We start from the raw sequence: 13,808 nt of genomic DNA on the forward strand, positions 1-13,808 counted from the left end.
CGACTTTCGATTTGGGAGGAGCGATTTCAGTTTGAACGGTCGCTAAGGAGGAGGACGGCCTGCTGTTTTCAGAACGAGAACGAGAAGCATGTATAGCGTGGCGGGCAAAGAATAGTGAAAACGTAGAGAAATCAAACAAGAAAGATATCGTAACCGAAGGGCGAGAGAGATCGAGCGAGACAGAGAGAGAGAGTGAGCTTTAGAGAGTCTCCCACTGCGAAGGAGATCCAGCGAGGAGTCGAAGGAACTGGGAGAGATCGGAAACGAAACGAGATTCGCACGTCAGTCGAAGAGTTGTAGGATAAGCAGGACGAGAAGGACTCACGAGCTGATCCCTCCTCCCGATCCTCTCAAACTGAATCACCTCTCCTCCCTCCTCTTCCTCTCCCTCCTCTTCGAAGTACACGTTGGTAACGAAGACGTTGGGTCGAGTCTCGTAGCCTTGTCGGTACGTCGTGCTCCTCTTGATTCGGACTTCCAACGAGGTTCCTCCGAGCTCCATCCCTGCACGAAGAAAAGGGAGCATCAGCGACGCGTCTTCTTCCTCTCCCCCTCCTCTCTTCACACATACGTCCATAAGAGACGGGAAGGAAACTAAGAGAGCGACTCACCAGCAGCCCAACCAAGAACCGACCTCGGAAGTCCAACACCTCCCTTCTTGAGCTCCGCGATTTCTCCGATCTTGAACGACTTGGAAGGCTCGTCTGAATCCTTGGGAACGAAGAGAACGTCGGCTTCGGTGATGGGATCGTCGTCGTCCTTGTCGATAACGATGTGTCCAGTCTTGCCGGAAAGTCGAGCGGGGTAGGCTGCGAGAAGAAGAGGGAGAGGAAGGTCAGCGTTGGAGGTCCGACGCGACGAAGAGTCAGAACGAACCCCAGATAGATCCGTCGTCCTTGAGTTCCTGTCGGTTGAGGATGAAGGCACTGAGTTTGGTCTTGGTGCTTCGTTTCTACGAAAGAGGAAGGGGGAGGGAAGCATGAGACGCGTCAGTTCGAAACCTTTCCTCTCCCGTCTCAAGAAACGACGAGTGCTTACCGGCTTCTTCACTCCCTCAGGCAAAACCTCAACCTTCCCAGCACCTCTGAACGTAGCTCCCTTCGCAGCGAGCTTCTTTCCCAACCCAACCATCGTCGACTTGAGCTTCGAAGGCCCCTTCCCTTCCTCGTCGTGATCGCCATCTCCAACGAGGTGCGACTCGTCTCCATCCCCGACGGACGAAGTCGTATCCTGCTCGTGAGCGTTCGACATGGGGCTGGTATCGTTCAATTTCTTCTGGGCTTCAACGGAAGTCGCCGAGGTAGGAGGTCGAGGAAGAGGGTTGTCGGCGCGTTCTCGTTCTCGGAGGAGGTGAAGGGTGAGTTGGGCTTCGGTTGGGACGTGGGAGAAGATGGAGCTGAGAGACGAGCAAAGGAGGTGGGTGAGCAGAGGGAAACTTGAGTCAGTGAACGCCAACGAAAGAGTCTGACCAGAGAGGAGAGGAGTGAGGACTCACTTCCTGAGATCAAGTTGCTCCTGCCAGTCGGGGACGGCTCGAACGAACGCTTTGGCAGCTCGGATGAGGAGAGGCTGAGCGAAGAAACCAACTCCGAAGGCGAAGGATCCAGCATGAGCGAAGATTCGAGCAGGGACGACGGCGGTTACGATGAGGATTGGGAGGAAGAGAGCGAAAGCAAGTTTGGCACGAGCTTGGTTTCGAGGATAATGAGCGGGAGGAGTGAGGGTGCTGTTAAATTTGATACCGGAGGAAGTAGAAGGAGTCAGCGTTGGTTCGAGTCGACAAGAGAAAGTTCGAAAAGAAGGGAAAGGACGCGTCTCCTCGTACTCACTTTGCGAGTCGCTCGACGAAATCAGCGAAGTCTCCGAGCGCATCCTGCAGCCCCTTAGCGTACAATCCAACAACCGCATCCCTCTTGGCTTTCGCCTCAGCAGCCTCGTCCTCGTTCGCCTCCGCAACAGTCCCTCCGTCCTTCAAAGTCTCGTCCCTTCTCCCCGTTCCGACCTCGTCTCGTCCTCCAACGACACCAGCTCCTCCGGGCACAACCAACCTCGTTTTATCCACCTCTTCCTCGTCGCTACTCGTGTCATCCCCGAACTTCTTCCTATCCTTCTCCCTAGCCATGTGCAGCTGCTTCTCGGAGGGCTTGTGTCTCCCTCCAACGAGCACTCTCAACCCGAACCCTTCGACCGATTTCATAAACTCCCAGGACTGTTCTTCAATCTGCTCGGATTTCGATCGATGCTTCTGAGGGTGGGTAGCTGCGACGAGCGATTCGTCGCCCTTGGAGTTGGTTGGGTCGGTCGCCGAGGGAGGGACGCCAGCAGGAGGAGGGATGGTAGGGAAGAGGATGGGTCGAGAGCGAGGAACCATGATGAGGACGATGATGAGAGCGAGGATGAGAGGAGTGGTTTGGTGGAAGATCCAGGCAAAGAAGTAGGCCTGCCGAGAAGAAGGAGCGGGATGAAGGTCAGATCTCGACGCGACGAAGAAGAGAGTCAGAGTTCAACTCACAGCACAGAAAGCTCCAGTTCGATGCCTCTCCTCAGGACTCCAGACCATGAGACGACTCATTTCTCTCGAGAAGCGAATTCCCGAGACTCCAGCGGTAGCATAGAGCCTCTCGAGATTCGAGCGGATGAGATCCGAGTTGAAGGGGACGGTTGGGAGGGGAGATCGTCGAAGGTCGGGCTCGCCGTGAGGAAGTTGGTGAGGAGGTGAGAGGACGTGAGTGATTTGCTGTGAAAGATACAGGAGAGAGTGAGATCATGTAGATAAAAGTGAGAGAGGATATGCACGTACCTTGTCGAACCTTCTCAGACCAGCCCAAAGACGGTCGTCCTCGATTCCCAGCACGACCGTTCCCAACGGAGCCTGGCCCTTGATCTCCCTCTTCTCAGCCGCCTTCTTCTCGAGTTCGACGACGTGGTCCTTCTCGTGGATAGGAGGAACAACCTTCTGATCAGCGACGACGATGGGAGTGGGACGGAGGGAGCTGCCGTCGTCGTTGGGAGCGGGAGATTGCGAGCTCGGAGTGAGTCGAGTTTCCCACTCCTTCTGAGGGCGAACGGGCGAAGGAGGGACGTCGACCTTGGGAGGAGGGGTAGGAGGTCGAGAGGTGACGATGGGAGCAGGAGGAGAAGTTTCCTTGACTGGCACAGGAGGAGGGGGAGGAGGAGGAGGAGGAGGGGAGGGAGAAGGAGGGAGAGCTTGAGCTTGAGACTGAATGACTTTATTGGGAGTGGGAGGATTAGTTTCGACCAAGGGTTTGGTAGAGTCGAACTGAGAGGCGACGTCGTGGATTCGACCGTCTCCTATGGGAGCTCCTAGATCAACGTGTGCTGCAGTCGACATGGCGGTTGGGGGAGAGGAAAAGAAGAGAGCAGGGCAGAGAGAAGGACGAAAGATGGGGGTCCTTCCTGGTACGTCATCACGCAGGTTTTCCCTCTGAACACTTTACCAACTTGGCTGTCTATATAGTGCCATGGGAAAGGGGAGAGGTTTCCTCGAAATGCTGGAGAAAAAAAAAGCTGAGAAAAGCCTCCCAAGAGGGCTTCGCTCGAGCTCAACTCCCTCTCTCCTCCTTCCCTCCCCAGTCTCCGCTCCCTTCACTTTCTCCTTCTATCCCTTCCTCTCCCTCCGTCTGCCTCTTCTCCCTCGACTGTCGAAAACAAAGAAGCATTATGATCCAAGGAAGTTTGATCGTGAGAGCGAGAAGGAGTTCGAACTATGTACAGAAGAGAGACTCGAAACGAATTACAACGAAAAAGACGACGCGTCGAGAACGGAGACGGGACCTTCGAAGCGAGTGAGTGTAGACTAGGTATGGAATCAGAGCGGAAGAGAGGGTAAAATACAGATGTAGGGAAGCTTCAATAGCAAGAAACGTGAGAATAGAAAGAGAGGAAGTGAGGTTGAATATCGAAGAGGACGAGGGAGAAGAGAAACGAGTCGAAACCAGAGCTAACAGCACGACGAGGAGAAAAAGGAGGTGCAAAGGTGAAGCAAAGGAAAGGTAGCTCTAAGCCAATCTATTTGCTCATCCGAGAGATAGCAAACACAGCAACGACAACGACACCCAAGAACCCAATCGAAGCGGGAAGGATGAGATCCTTGGGGATTCCAGCGACCGATCCGTCTCCAGTAGGAGTCGGAGTAGAGTGAACCTTGGCCGGAGGAGCCATCGCAGGCTCCTTTGCGGGGTCGACCTCGGGCGAGATCATCTTCTCTTGAACGGCGACGGGGACGGCGATGGGGGCGGGAGGAGGAGGAGGGGCAGCGACCTCGGATTCCTCCTCTTGGAGAGCGGCGAGGGACCTCGTGGACGTGAGGGGAGGAGAGAAGAGTGGCGAAGCGGGGATGGGGGCGGGAGCGGGTTCCTGAGCCTTAATAGCTTCGTCCCAAGCTTTTCCTCCCGAGAGGAAGAGGACGACTCGATCCTGCATCTGAGACCTGGCGACCTTGACGGCGTCGGTAACGTCTCCGTCGCTGGTCATGTGGATGAGATCTCCGTCGTCGTCGGTGTAGGAGAGGGTGAATCCAGCTGGGTCGAGGGGAGTGGTGGAGGTGGATTCGGTGAAGAAGGGATCCGTGGCGAGCTTTCCAGCGACGATCTCCCTGAGGTTTTCGAGCATGTCGTGTCGAGCTTGGAATCGATGGGTTCGTCCGCTGGGGGTCTTGAACTTGAAGACGTAGGTTCCGTCGTCGACGAGAGCGGCTGGAGGAGCGACGGAGGAGGTGGCTGGTCCTCCCTTCATAAGTCCGATCTCGGAGGAGTCGTCGACGCCGACGGCTGAGGCTGAGTCTCCTGGGAGGACTTCGAAGGGAGGGGAGGAGACGTAGGATCCAGAGGAGAGCTTGTTGGCGGGTCGGGAGGGAGTGTGAGGTCGAGGATCGTTGGAAGGAGTAGCGTGGGATCCAGAGTGAACGGAGTTGTTGTCGTCGTCGGCTCCTCCTCCGATCGAATCGAAGAACTTTCCCCACATAGGCCCTCCTCCTCCACTTCCAGTGTCGCTTCCTCCGTCTCCGTTCATGTTTCCGATCTGAAGGAGAAGAGGAGGAGAAGAAAGGTCAGATCGAGAGTCGAACTTCGGACGACGCGTCGATTCGAGGAGTGGAACGAACCTGCTCGAGAGTAGCGTAGGTAAGCTTGAGGACGTCGACGATTCCAACGAGTCGTCCGTCACTCTCGACGACGGGAAGGTTGAGGTAGTGTCCGACTGGAGTAGAAGGAAGTGAATGGGAGGAGAGAAAGTCAGCTCTCGCTCGAGGTTTGAGGCGAAACAAGACGAAAAGAGACGCGACTCACCATGCATCTTCTTCAGCGCATCCTGAACACTCAACGTAGGGAGAGCAGTATCGGGATGAGGAGTCATGACTCGAACGACGCTGCACCTCTGCGAGTCCAATCCAGCAGCGATGACCCTGAGCACGACGTCCTTGCTCGTGAAGATTCCGACGATCTTCTGCACTCCCCCAACCACCTCCATCACACACACAGCAGTCGTCCTCCTCTCCTTCATTAACATGGCAGCCTCCCTGACGCTCGTCCTGGGTCCGACGGTAGGAGGAGGTTTGCTCTGATCCATGACGGTGGTGAGATCGGGGAGAGCCATCTTCTCCTTGAGGGAGTCGACGTAGGCGAGCATGGCAGCGGCTTGAGGACTGGAGGTCATTCCTGGACCGAGCTCGGTTTGGACTCCTGCGAGAGCGGCGGAGAGCTGAGCGGAAGCGGAGGATCCTCGTTCGACTTTGGCGAGAGCCTCGTGGAAGACTTTGGTGATGTCGAGGAGACCGACGACGTCGCCTTCTTCGTTGCAGACGGGCTGAGGAATAGGAAAGGAAGGTGAGGAGGACAGATGAGCTGGAGTCTTCGACACAAAGAAAGGAGGAGGGAAGGGAGACTCACGAGGTGTCGGAAGCCTCGGGAAACCATGAGCTGAAGAGCTTCGGTAGCACTGGTGGTATCTCGAGTGACCATAGGGTTTCGAGTCATGATGGCGGAGACGGGAGTGTTCCTAGGATCGAGAGACTCGGCGGTGACCTACGAACAAGAAGGAAGGGTCAGCTCGACTCGAAATCAACCGCGTCTCCTTCAGCCCAAAAGTCGAGAGCTCGACTAACCCTGAACGCGAGATCCTTAGCGGTGAAGATACCACTCAACCCTTCCTCGTCGTCAACAACCAGCACACAGTCACTCCTCTTCGCAGCACAGAGCTGACTAGCATCGGCGACGCTCATTCCCTCAGGAACGGTCAAGGCAGGACTGGGCTTGAGGCCCGCGACAGTTCCCTTCTTTCCGACCTTGGAAGGCTTCCCCGACCTGCTCGTTTGAGACTGAGACGAAGGGAAGGAAGTTGTCCTCTTCCTGGAGAGTTCCGACTCGATCTTCTTCCTGATCGCCTGGAAACGACCGGTGAGGGATTTCGAGGAAGGAGCAGAGGCGATGGGAGTGGGAGTCGAGTGAGATCGAGAGAGAGTTGAACGATATCGAGTGTGACCAGTCGTTGAGGAGCGAGAGAGAGCGATGGAAGGTCGAGTGGGATCGGTAGATTCGGGGTTGGATTCGAGGGAGGAGTTGGTTGTTCGAGTGGTAGGGAAGGCGATAGGATCGTCCGAGTTGTGAAGGGAGGCCGGAGGTGATGGGAAGGGAACCGGAGGAGGAGGAGCGACGTTGTTGACCGATTTGGAGGATTGTCGTTGATGCGTTGGAGCAGGGAGGTTGATGGGTTGAGCGATGTCGTTTGGTGATTCGGGGAGGGGAGGGAGGAAGGCGGATGAAGGGAGAGATTGTGGAGAGGGAAGAGAAGAAGGAAGCTGCGTGAGAAACGATGACAGGGGAGGGGAGGATGGACATGGGTATGAGCGAAATGAGATGATGGGTGTGTAGGGTAGGGTAGGAGTCCGAGCCGAGAGGGAAGGGAGGGATGGGATGAAGATCTGGGTAGAAAAAGTGGGAAGGAGAGGGAGCGAGCGGAGGGAGAGCCGACCGCTCGAAGGAGGTCGAGGTTGTTCTTTTGCTTCCTCTTCCTCGAGAAGATCAAGGAAGAGAAAGAAGAAGCAAGAACGAAGAGATCGTCGTAGTGACGACTCCCTGTCTGTATATCTTCCCTAAGAGCGTCCGAGGACGCCCGATGAAGGAGGAGAACATCCAGGAAGGAAGGGAGGGCGGACCTCCGTCCGGTCCTTCAACCCTTCGCCTTGTAGCCTCAACCAGACCTCCTCAGAGCTCAAGTCTCGCATGCACAAGAAGCTGAACTTGAGCTTCTCCTCCCCCGAGCAAGGAGAGAGAGGAAACGAAGGAAAGGGGTGGCCTGAAGCTTCCTTCCTCGCTCGCTTCCTTCCTTCCCTCTCGAGCCTCCTCCCTTCCCCTGTCTCCTCTCCCTCTCCCTCTCCCTCTCCCTTCCTATACATCCACCACTCAAACCACATACACGGCGAGGGAACTAAGAAAAAGAAGCCCTTGTACTAACCTCGTCTCTCTTTGACTGCTTGGCCCGAGTAGTTCCTCCTCCAGCTGGACTGGAGGAAGCGATGGGAGAATCTCGTCCTCCAGAGTTTGAGAACGAAGACCTGTAAGCCACGCGAGAAACGAAGAGAGAGTCAGTATGTACACGGACGAGGGGAAGAAGATGACAGAGAGCTGCTCACATTGAGTTTGAAGTGGGTAAAGGGATGCGAGAAGGAGTGGAGGGTTGAGTCTGCATCGACGTTAGAGAACAGAGACGAAAAGCAAAAAGACTGCGAGGCGGCGCGTCCAAGGAAAGGAAAAAGAAAGAAAGAAAGTCAGTCAACAAGGACGACAGAAAAAAAGCTGCTTTTCGAGTTTAAGGCATCGGTTCTCATGGAGTCGAGAGGAGGATGAAATTTGAGGGATTCCAATTGAACTCGTAAAGTTTTCCGGAAAGTATCGAACTTGGGAAAGAATGAGGTTGACGCTCTCCCGTTCCTTTGTCTCCCTTTCCTTTCGTCCTCGTCGTCTCGACGCCTCAGTTGGACTACCGCTGAGGGTAAATGAAAGCGGCAGCTTGGCACGTGGAACTCTACATCAGCATTGTCCTACTCGGCATGAAGATCGGTCGGAAGAAATTAAAGAGACGAAGCGACGTGAGAATCGTTAATAAATCGAAGAGAACAGAGACGTTGCGAGAAAGATAGAGCAGAAGAGATGGAAGTTCGTAAGATGCTACACTACGCAAGTAGGACTAGTAAAAGATGAGACCGAGAAATAAAGCAGAACGAAACGAAGGGCAGGGACGAGAACCGACGCGTCTCCTCGGTTTCAAGCCAACACCTCCTCCCTCTGGACTCCTCCACTTTCCTTCTCCTCCTCGTCACTATCGTTTCCTCTCGAAGGCGAGGGATACGTAAACGCGGCGTCCAGCATCCCTCCCAACCCAGCATCGACGACCTCCAACCACTTCCCCAAATCTGCGACTGTCCTCTCCAGCTCTGCGACCACGTCCTTCTGAGTGACGAGTCTGGCGTAATCAAGAGGCCGAATGGGAGGTCCTTCGTTGGGGATAGCCATGAGAGGCGGTGGTGGTTGAGGTGTCGGGACGGGAGGTAGGTAAGGGGAAGCCGATCGACGGAGGTTCTGATCCGACTGGGAGGTGTGAAGTTGGAGGAAGGTCGACGAGCCTGGATGAGGACTTGACGAAGGAGTGGTCGAGGATTGATGTTGGAAGGTTGAGAGGGTTCCGTTGAGAGGTGAGGGCATGGGGATGAAGTTGAATCGAGCGACTGAGGAGGAGGCTGATGGGGAGGGAGGAAGGAGATCCGATTGCATGTCTGGACCGACGGGAAGGAGTTTGAGCATGTCCTTGAGACCTCCTCCCAACGACGGAGGTGGTGGTGGATGAAGGAGGGAGGTCTGAGGTTGACTGAGTTGCTGACGAGAGAGGGAAGAGGGAGTGGGAGGTGGGAGAGGCGAATGGCGACCAACGTCGACGAATCCTTCGGGTTCCGTTCGAGAATGGCTTCTTGCTCGAGGAACTGGACCTGTGACGAGACCTGTTGCGCTCCGAGAGATCCCTGCTCGTAGAGGGACGAAAATGGGATGGGGAGGAGAGACCGTTTCCATGACGGCGACGCTGGCTTGACGGTTGATGAAGGGACGTTGAGGAGGGTAGAGTGGTTTGGTTGGAGATTCGTGTTCGCCGATGTGGCGACGATTGAGGAAGGAAGGAGAGAGAGCGAGGTCCGAGGAAGGGTGATCGTAGTTCCGGGTGGGAGAGGAGTCGAGGGAGGCAGAGGGAGCGTGGGACATTCGCTTGCTCGTTGAGGTGGAGGAGGAAGAGGCGGCAGAGGGGGAGAGGGGGTTTCGAGACAGTGGAGGAGGGCCTCTGGTGACTGGAGACGACGGTGAGCTTCCTCCTGCTAATCCTTGGGACGCGCTCCTTCCTCTCCTCGGCGATATCCCATCTGGCATCAGCCCTCCCATCGATCCAGGCGACCGAGCCGAGAGAGGACTTCCCGAGCGAAGACCGTCGACGCGTTCGTTCGTGAAGGCGGGAGGAGGAGGAATGGCGATGTTGGCGAGGCCTTTGGAGTTTCGAACGTCCCGGTAGGTGGAGTTGGAAGAGAAAGAGGAGGAGTTGGAGGTAGGGTTGGAGTTGTAGGTTGGGAGTTTGAGAGGGGAAGGCGACCGAGATGCTGTTCGACGATCCAAACGCGTCGACTCTTGATCCGACGAGAGACCCAGGACCGATGTATCGGGCGAGTCGCTGAGGTCGACGACTCCAAGTTCATCCTCCTCGTCCGAGTTGAATCGAAGACCGTTTCTCGCTGCTAACACGTCGTCGTTCTCCAGCTCCAGCCTCTCCTCCAACTCCTTCGCTTCGACTGCTCCGACCACAACGACGGGAGCTCCTGGACGGATGGTATTCGACCTCGAATTCTCGTCCAGGGACCTCGTCGCGTTGTTGTTGTTCGCAGGGTAGGCGAGGAAGCCTCCTGGCGACGGAGAGAGTCCTCCTCCTCCTGGGCCAGATCGGAAAGGGTCGACGGGAGCGTTCACGTCCTCGAAGAGGCGACGAAGGGAGTTGGGAGCCGTCTTTGACGGTGCTGAAGGCTGTCGAAGGGTAGGAGGAGCGAGGGATGGACTCGGAGGCGAGGAAGTGTAAGGGAAGCCTTCGGAGGGTTTGAAGGTCTGTAGAGACGGACAAGAGCCAGGGTCAGCTCGAGAGAAGAAGAAGAGAGAGAAGGATCGAGAGACTCACGTTGAACTGCCAGTCATTCTCCCCGTCGAGACCGAACTCTGAATCCTCCCCGTAGATACTGACAGCCATGCTCTTCCTGTTCTCCTGCTGACCCTTGTAGGCGTCGACTCGACGGAGAAGCTCGTTGAGAGGCGTGAGAGGAAGCTTCGAAGCCGACTTGATCCACTTCGTCTTGAGGAGGTCGTCCGCCGAGGATCGCTACGCACAAAAGGGAGAGCAATCGAGCGGCAATGTCAGCCTTCGAACTTCAGTGGTATAAAGCGAGGAGGGACGAAAGACTCACCTCGTCAGGCTGCTCGTTCAAACACCCAGCCAGGAATTCCCTCATCTCCCTCGACCAGTTCTCGTTCTCAGGCAACTTTGGAGGCTTCATCTTGGGGATCATCATGATCACCCTCATCGCATCCTCCTTCGCATGAGGTGGCTCTCCGTCCTTGTCTGCTATCTCCAGCACGGTGATCCCGAGTCCCCAGATGTCGGCCTTGGTGTCGTACGGGCGACCGAGAAGGACCTCCGGAGCCATCCAGTAGGGAGTTCCGACGAAGGTTGTACGTTTGGACGTGTTGGAGGAGGAGAGGAAGAGAGGAGCGGAGACTCCGAAGTCGCAGAGGACGACTCGAGGAGCGGAGGTGAGGAGGACGTTGGCACCTGGAGGAGAGGAGGAGGGAGGGAAGGTGAGCTTCGAACTCGCTGAACTGGCGAAGGAGGGAGGATGAGAAAACGGACCTTTGATGTCTCGATGAATAATACCAACTCGGTTAAGGTAGGAAAGAGCAACGAGAACCTCTCGAACGATGAGGACGATGAACTTCTCCTCGATGTGACCTGCTTCTCTCTGAGGAGGAAACGAAGGAGAAGGCGGAGCAGCCGGTCAGTTTGAGCTTGATTCTACCGAAGGAGGGTGCATTCGGTAACAAGTGGCCACGTTACGATACGGGATCTGGTCCGATCTCGGTATCTCACGTTCAACTGGTAGGATTCAGAGCTGAACGACGGAAGGAGGGCTGAAGACCTCCCTTTTCCTCTCTCCCTCGTCCTACCCCTCAGCACCACAACCATCAAGGCCTACTACTCCAGAGAAGCAGCTCTTCTATACCTCCTTCTATCTACTAAGGTTGTAGAAACATCGCTCTACTTCCGACAGAAGGTCAGGGATCTACGGCAGCTCGTCTTCCTCCTTCCAAACAAGTGAGCTCGACCGACCTCTCCTTCCCTTCTCTCCTCCCCTCTTCATCTACCACCCGCCCATCCCATCCGAACGACTCGCACCTAAACTGATGAAGCTTACTGGAGACCTTGAACTCACCAAAGTCTTCAAACTCCCACCTCCAGCGTAATCCATAGCGATCCAGACCTTTGGCCCTTCCATCCAACACCCAAAGTACCTCGTCACGTTGGACTTTTCAGCATCCCCGTTCCTAGTCATGCTCTGGAGCATGCCAACCTCCCTCTGGATATCCGCTGTGTCGTCATCCTGAGTGTCGAGGTCGATGATCTTGAGAGCGACGACGAAGGAAGTTGGGATGTGAAGAGCTTTGTAGACCGATCCGAACGCTCCTTTGCCGATCTTTTCGACTCGCTGAAGGTAGAGGAAGGGGCACGAAGGTGAGGAGGGTCAGTGTTGGTGATTGTGGGAGGTGAAGAGGAGGGTGGGGTGGAGAGAGAAGACGGGAGGGAGGGAGGAGGACGAGGTTGAGAACGAAGCTCACTTTGAAGATCCTGCTTGGGTCTACGTCCCTGGGAACGAGAGGAAGAGCTGCTAGGAAAGCATGCTCGTTCGGAAGAGGCATACAGCCACGGAGAGAGGAGGGAGGGAGAGCCGAAGGGAGGAGGGGAAGAGATGGGAGGGATAGAAAGAGGTTGTCGACGTTGAGGAGAAGGAGGCGACGGCCTAGCGCTGGGACGGGGCGACGAGATAGGACGAGATTGCTTTCTTTTCGCTGTGTTCGGGCAACAAGATGCTCTCCTCGATCCCGGGAGCTTCACTGAGGGCGAGCTCGTAGCAAAACTGGACCTTTCTCGTGAACATTCGAGGGCTGAAGAATCAACGGCTCCCGCTCCTCTTCCTCTCTCTCTCTCTCCCTCACGTCTGACAACTCGTACGAGTCGATTCATCATTCATAAACGTATCTCCCTCCTAGCACCGAAGAGTCGAAAGCTCGATCCGTTCTGTCAAAAGGAAGAGGGTTAACGGATCAGCTTCCACCTTGTCGCGTTGATCTCTCCCTCTCGTGCGAGCTGAGACTCACCAGATGGCCTTCTGGTTGGCCGAAGCCGAGGCAGAATGTCCAGTCTGATCAGCCTTGTCTCCAAGGGCAGAGGTGGCAGCAGAAGCTCGGTCTCCGAGGGAAGCGTTGGAATCCTTAGCTACCTCCTCTGTGAAAAAGGCAAGCAAGAGGTCAGCGACGCAGAACGAAGCGCGAGAAGCGAGGCTGAACTAACTGTTTCCCTCCTTGGAAACGGCAGAGACTCCCTCCTGGACGGTCTCGGAAACGTAGTTGGCAGCGTTCTAGGAAAGAAGAAGAGAAGGGGGAATGAAGGAAGAGTCAGCGACTCGAGTGATGGGTCCGATGCAGGTGGGGAGCGAGGAGGAAGATGGACCTTGATGGTGTCGGCCATTGTGAAAGTTGAGTTGAAGCTTGAGTGGGTAGGGGTGGAAGTGGTCTTTTGGAGGTAGTGGTGGTTTGTGAGGAGGGAAGGAAGGAAGCGAAAGGTGGGAGCTTTTGAATGAAAAAAGGGCGAGGAGAGATGGGGGTTGTTTGATGACGCAAAAAAAGGTAAATGAGCGCGTCAGGAAGGGGCAAGAAAATTGCAAGTCAACGCGAATGGATCACGAGCTAGTAAAGGAGAATTGGAGAGAGAAAGGGGCTGGGAACGGAAGAGCGAAGCGGAGGAAGAGGGAAGAGGAGAACGACGACGCGACGCGAGCAGAGATGTGCGTTTCTTCTAAGCTCGTTCCAGATATCTCGATAAGAGATACAGCATAACGAAGCAATGGCGCAAAGGATGGCAGAATGAAGATCCGACCCATGAAATGCAAGGGAAAAGGAAGAGAGGAGAGCACAGAGCACAGAGACGAAACAACAACAACGAGCACGAAGAACGTGAATCGACCGTCTCGTCGTTCTGTGCCACGGCTACCAGTCCAAAGTTTCACCTGCTTCTTAGTTCAGCTTCCTCAACGTCAGAAGAACTGAGAGGTGAGGGGGGAGGGCGAGAAAGGGAAAACGACGCGACGTGTTTTCGGTTTCCAAAGTCCAAATCGCTTTGCGAAGTTTGAATCTCGTCTTTGATGATGGCTTCTGAAACAAAACTCGGCGAGACTTTGAAAACCGAGACCCAAAGATCGCTGGTCCGGCCAGGCTTCGGTTCCTGGCGCGGATCTTTCTTTGCGACGCGTCACTGAAGATTGTTCTGAGCGACGATTGAAAAGAGTCACCTTCTTGTTCGTGTTAGTCGACTACTCAGAGAAGATTTGTCATAGCCAGCAGGATCTTATCTCACCGTCTCGTGTTCATCACTTCGGAAGCGAAGGGGAAGAAAGCAAAGCCTCACCGCGTCCACTAGCCACCGCGTCGGCTGCTGCATTC

At 55.4% G+C, this 13,808-nt stretch overlaps 4 protein-coding genes across 4 annotated transcripts; all 4 read right to left on the bottom strand.

The window, feature by feature from the left end:
- Window positions 1–77: 77 nt before the first annotated feature.
- BDY24DRAFT_400112 (uncharacterized protein) lies at window positions 78–3,423 on the bottom strand. Its single transcript, XM_076641913.1, has 9 exons — window positions 2,801–3,423; window positions 2,513–2,737; window positions 1,830–2,440; window positions 1,496–1,726; window positions 1,039–1,396; window positions 877–952; window positions 612–809; window positions 326–504; window positions 78–247 (listed from the first exon to the last, which is right to left on the bottom strand). The coding sequence occupies exons 1-9, from the start codon at window positions 3,350–3,352 to the stop codon at window positions 200–202; spliced, it is 2,478 nt and encodes an 825-aa protein (XP_076493473.1). The 5' UTR covers window positions 3,353–3,423; the 3' UTR covers window positions 78–199.
- Window positions 3,424–4,029: 606 nt separating this feature from the next.
- On the bottom strand, window positions 4,030–6,854 carry BDY24DRAFT_407858 (uncharacterized protein; the record flags this gene model as incomplete). The annotated part of the gene is given in 6 exon segments (XM_076642776.1): window positions 4,030–5,040; window positions 5,123–5,217; window positions 5,307–5,823; window positions 5,907–6,041; window positions 6,122–6,814; window positions 6,834–6,854. 6 exon segments carry the CDS (start codon window positions 6,852–6,854, stop codon window positions 4,030–4,032), a joined length of 2,472 nt encoding a protein of 823 aa, XP_076493474.1.
- A 1,175-nt stretch (window positions 6,855–8,029) lies between these two features.
- Window positions 8,030–12,179, bottom strand: BDY24DRAFT_400116 (kinase-like domain-containing protein). The gene is made up of 6 exons (XM_076641914.1): window positions 11,928–12,179; window positions 11,525–11,797; window positions 10,945–11,053; window positions 10,502–10,866; window positions 10,219–10,416; window positions 8,030–10,148 (listed from the first exon to the last, which is right to left on the bottom strand). The coding sequence occupies exons 1-6, from the start codon at window positions 12,006–12,008 to the stop codon at window positions 8,280–8,282; spliced, it is 2,895 nt and encodes a 964-aa protein (XP_076493475.1). The 5' UTR covers window positions 12,009–12,179; the 3' UTR covers window positions 8,030–8,279.
- Window positions 12,180–12,308: 129 nt separating this feature from the next.
- On the bottom strand, window positions 12,309–12,998 carry BDY24DRAFT_400120 (glucose-repressible gene protein-like protein; the record flags this gene model as incomplete). The annotated part of the gene is made up of 4 exons (XM_076641915.1): window positions 12,820–12,998; window positions 12,661–12,727; window positions 12,468–12,594; window positions 12,309–12,387 (listed from the first exon to the last, which is right to left on the bottom strand). Coding segments are annotated over exons 1-3 (210 nt in total), but the record flags the coding sequence as incomplete, so codon positions are not given.
- Window positions 12,999–13,808: the final 810 nt, after the last annotated feature.

This window comes from Mrakia frigida (assembly GCF_051309035.1).
Source record: "Mrakia frigida strain ATCC 22029 unplaced genomic scaffold BDY24scaffold_34, whole genome shotgun sequence".
NCBI classification, from domain to species: domain Eukaryota; kingdom Fungi; phylum Basidiomycota; class Tremellomycetes; order Cystofilobasidiales; family Mrakiaceae; genus Mrakia; species Mrakia frigida.

Coding starts and splice junctions, on each gene's coding strand:
- BDY24DRAFT_400116 (XM_076641914.1), bottom strand. CDS start 12,008: ATGCCTCTTCCGAACGAGCATGCTTTCCTAGCAGCTCTTCCTCTCGTT. Junction 11,798..11,927: donor ACCCAAGCAGGATCTTCAAA/GTGAGCTTCGTT, acceptor CTCTACCTTCAG/CGAGTCGAAAAGATCGGCAA. Junction 10,867..10,944: donor TATTCATCGAGACATCAAAG/GTCCGTTTTCTC, acceptor CCTCTCCTCCAG/GTGCCAACGTCCTCCTCACC.
- BDY24DRAFT_400112 (XM_076641913.1), bottom strand. CDS start 3,352: ATGTCGACTGCAGCACACGTTGATCTAGGAGCTCCCATAGGAGACGGT. Junction 2,738..2,800: donor GTCTGAGAAGGTTCGACAAG/GTACGTGCATAT, acceptor TATCTTTCACAG/CAAATCACTCACGTCCTCTC. Junction 248..325: donor TCGGGAGGAGGGATCAGCTC/GTGAGTCCTTCT, acceptor GATCTCTCCCAG/TTCCTTCGACTCCTCGCTGG.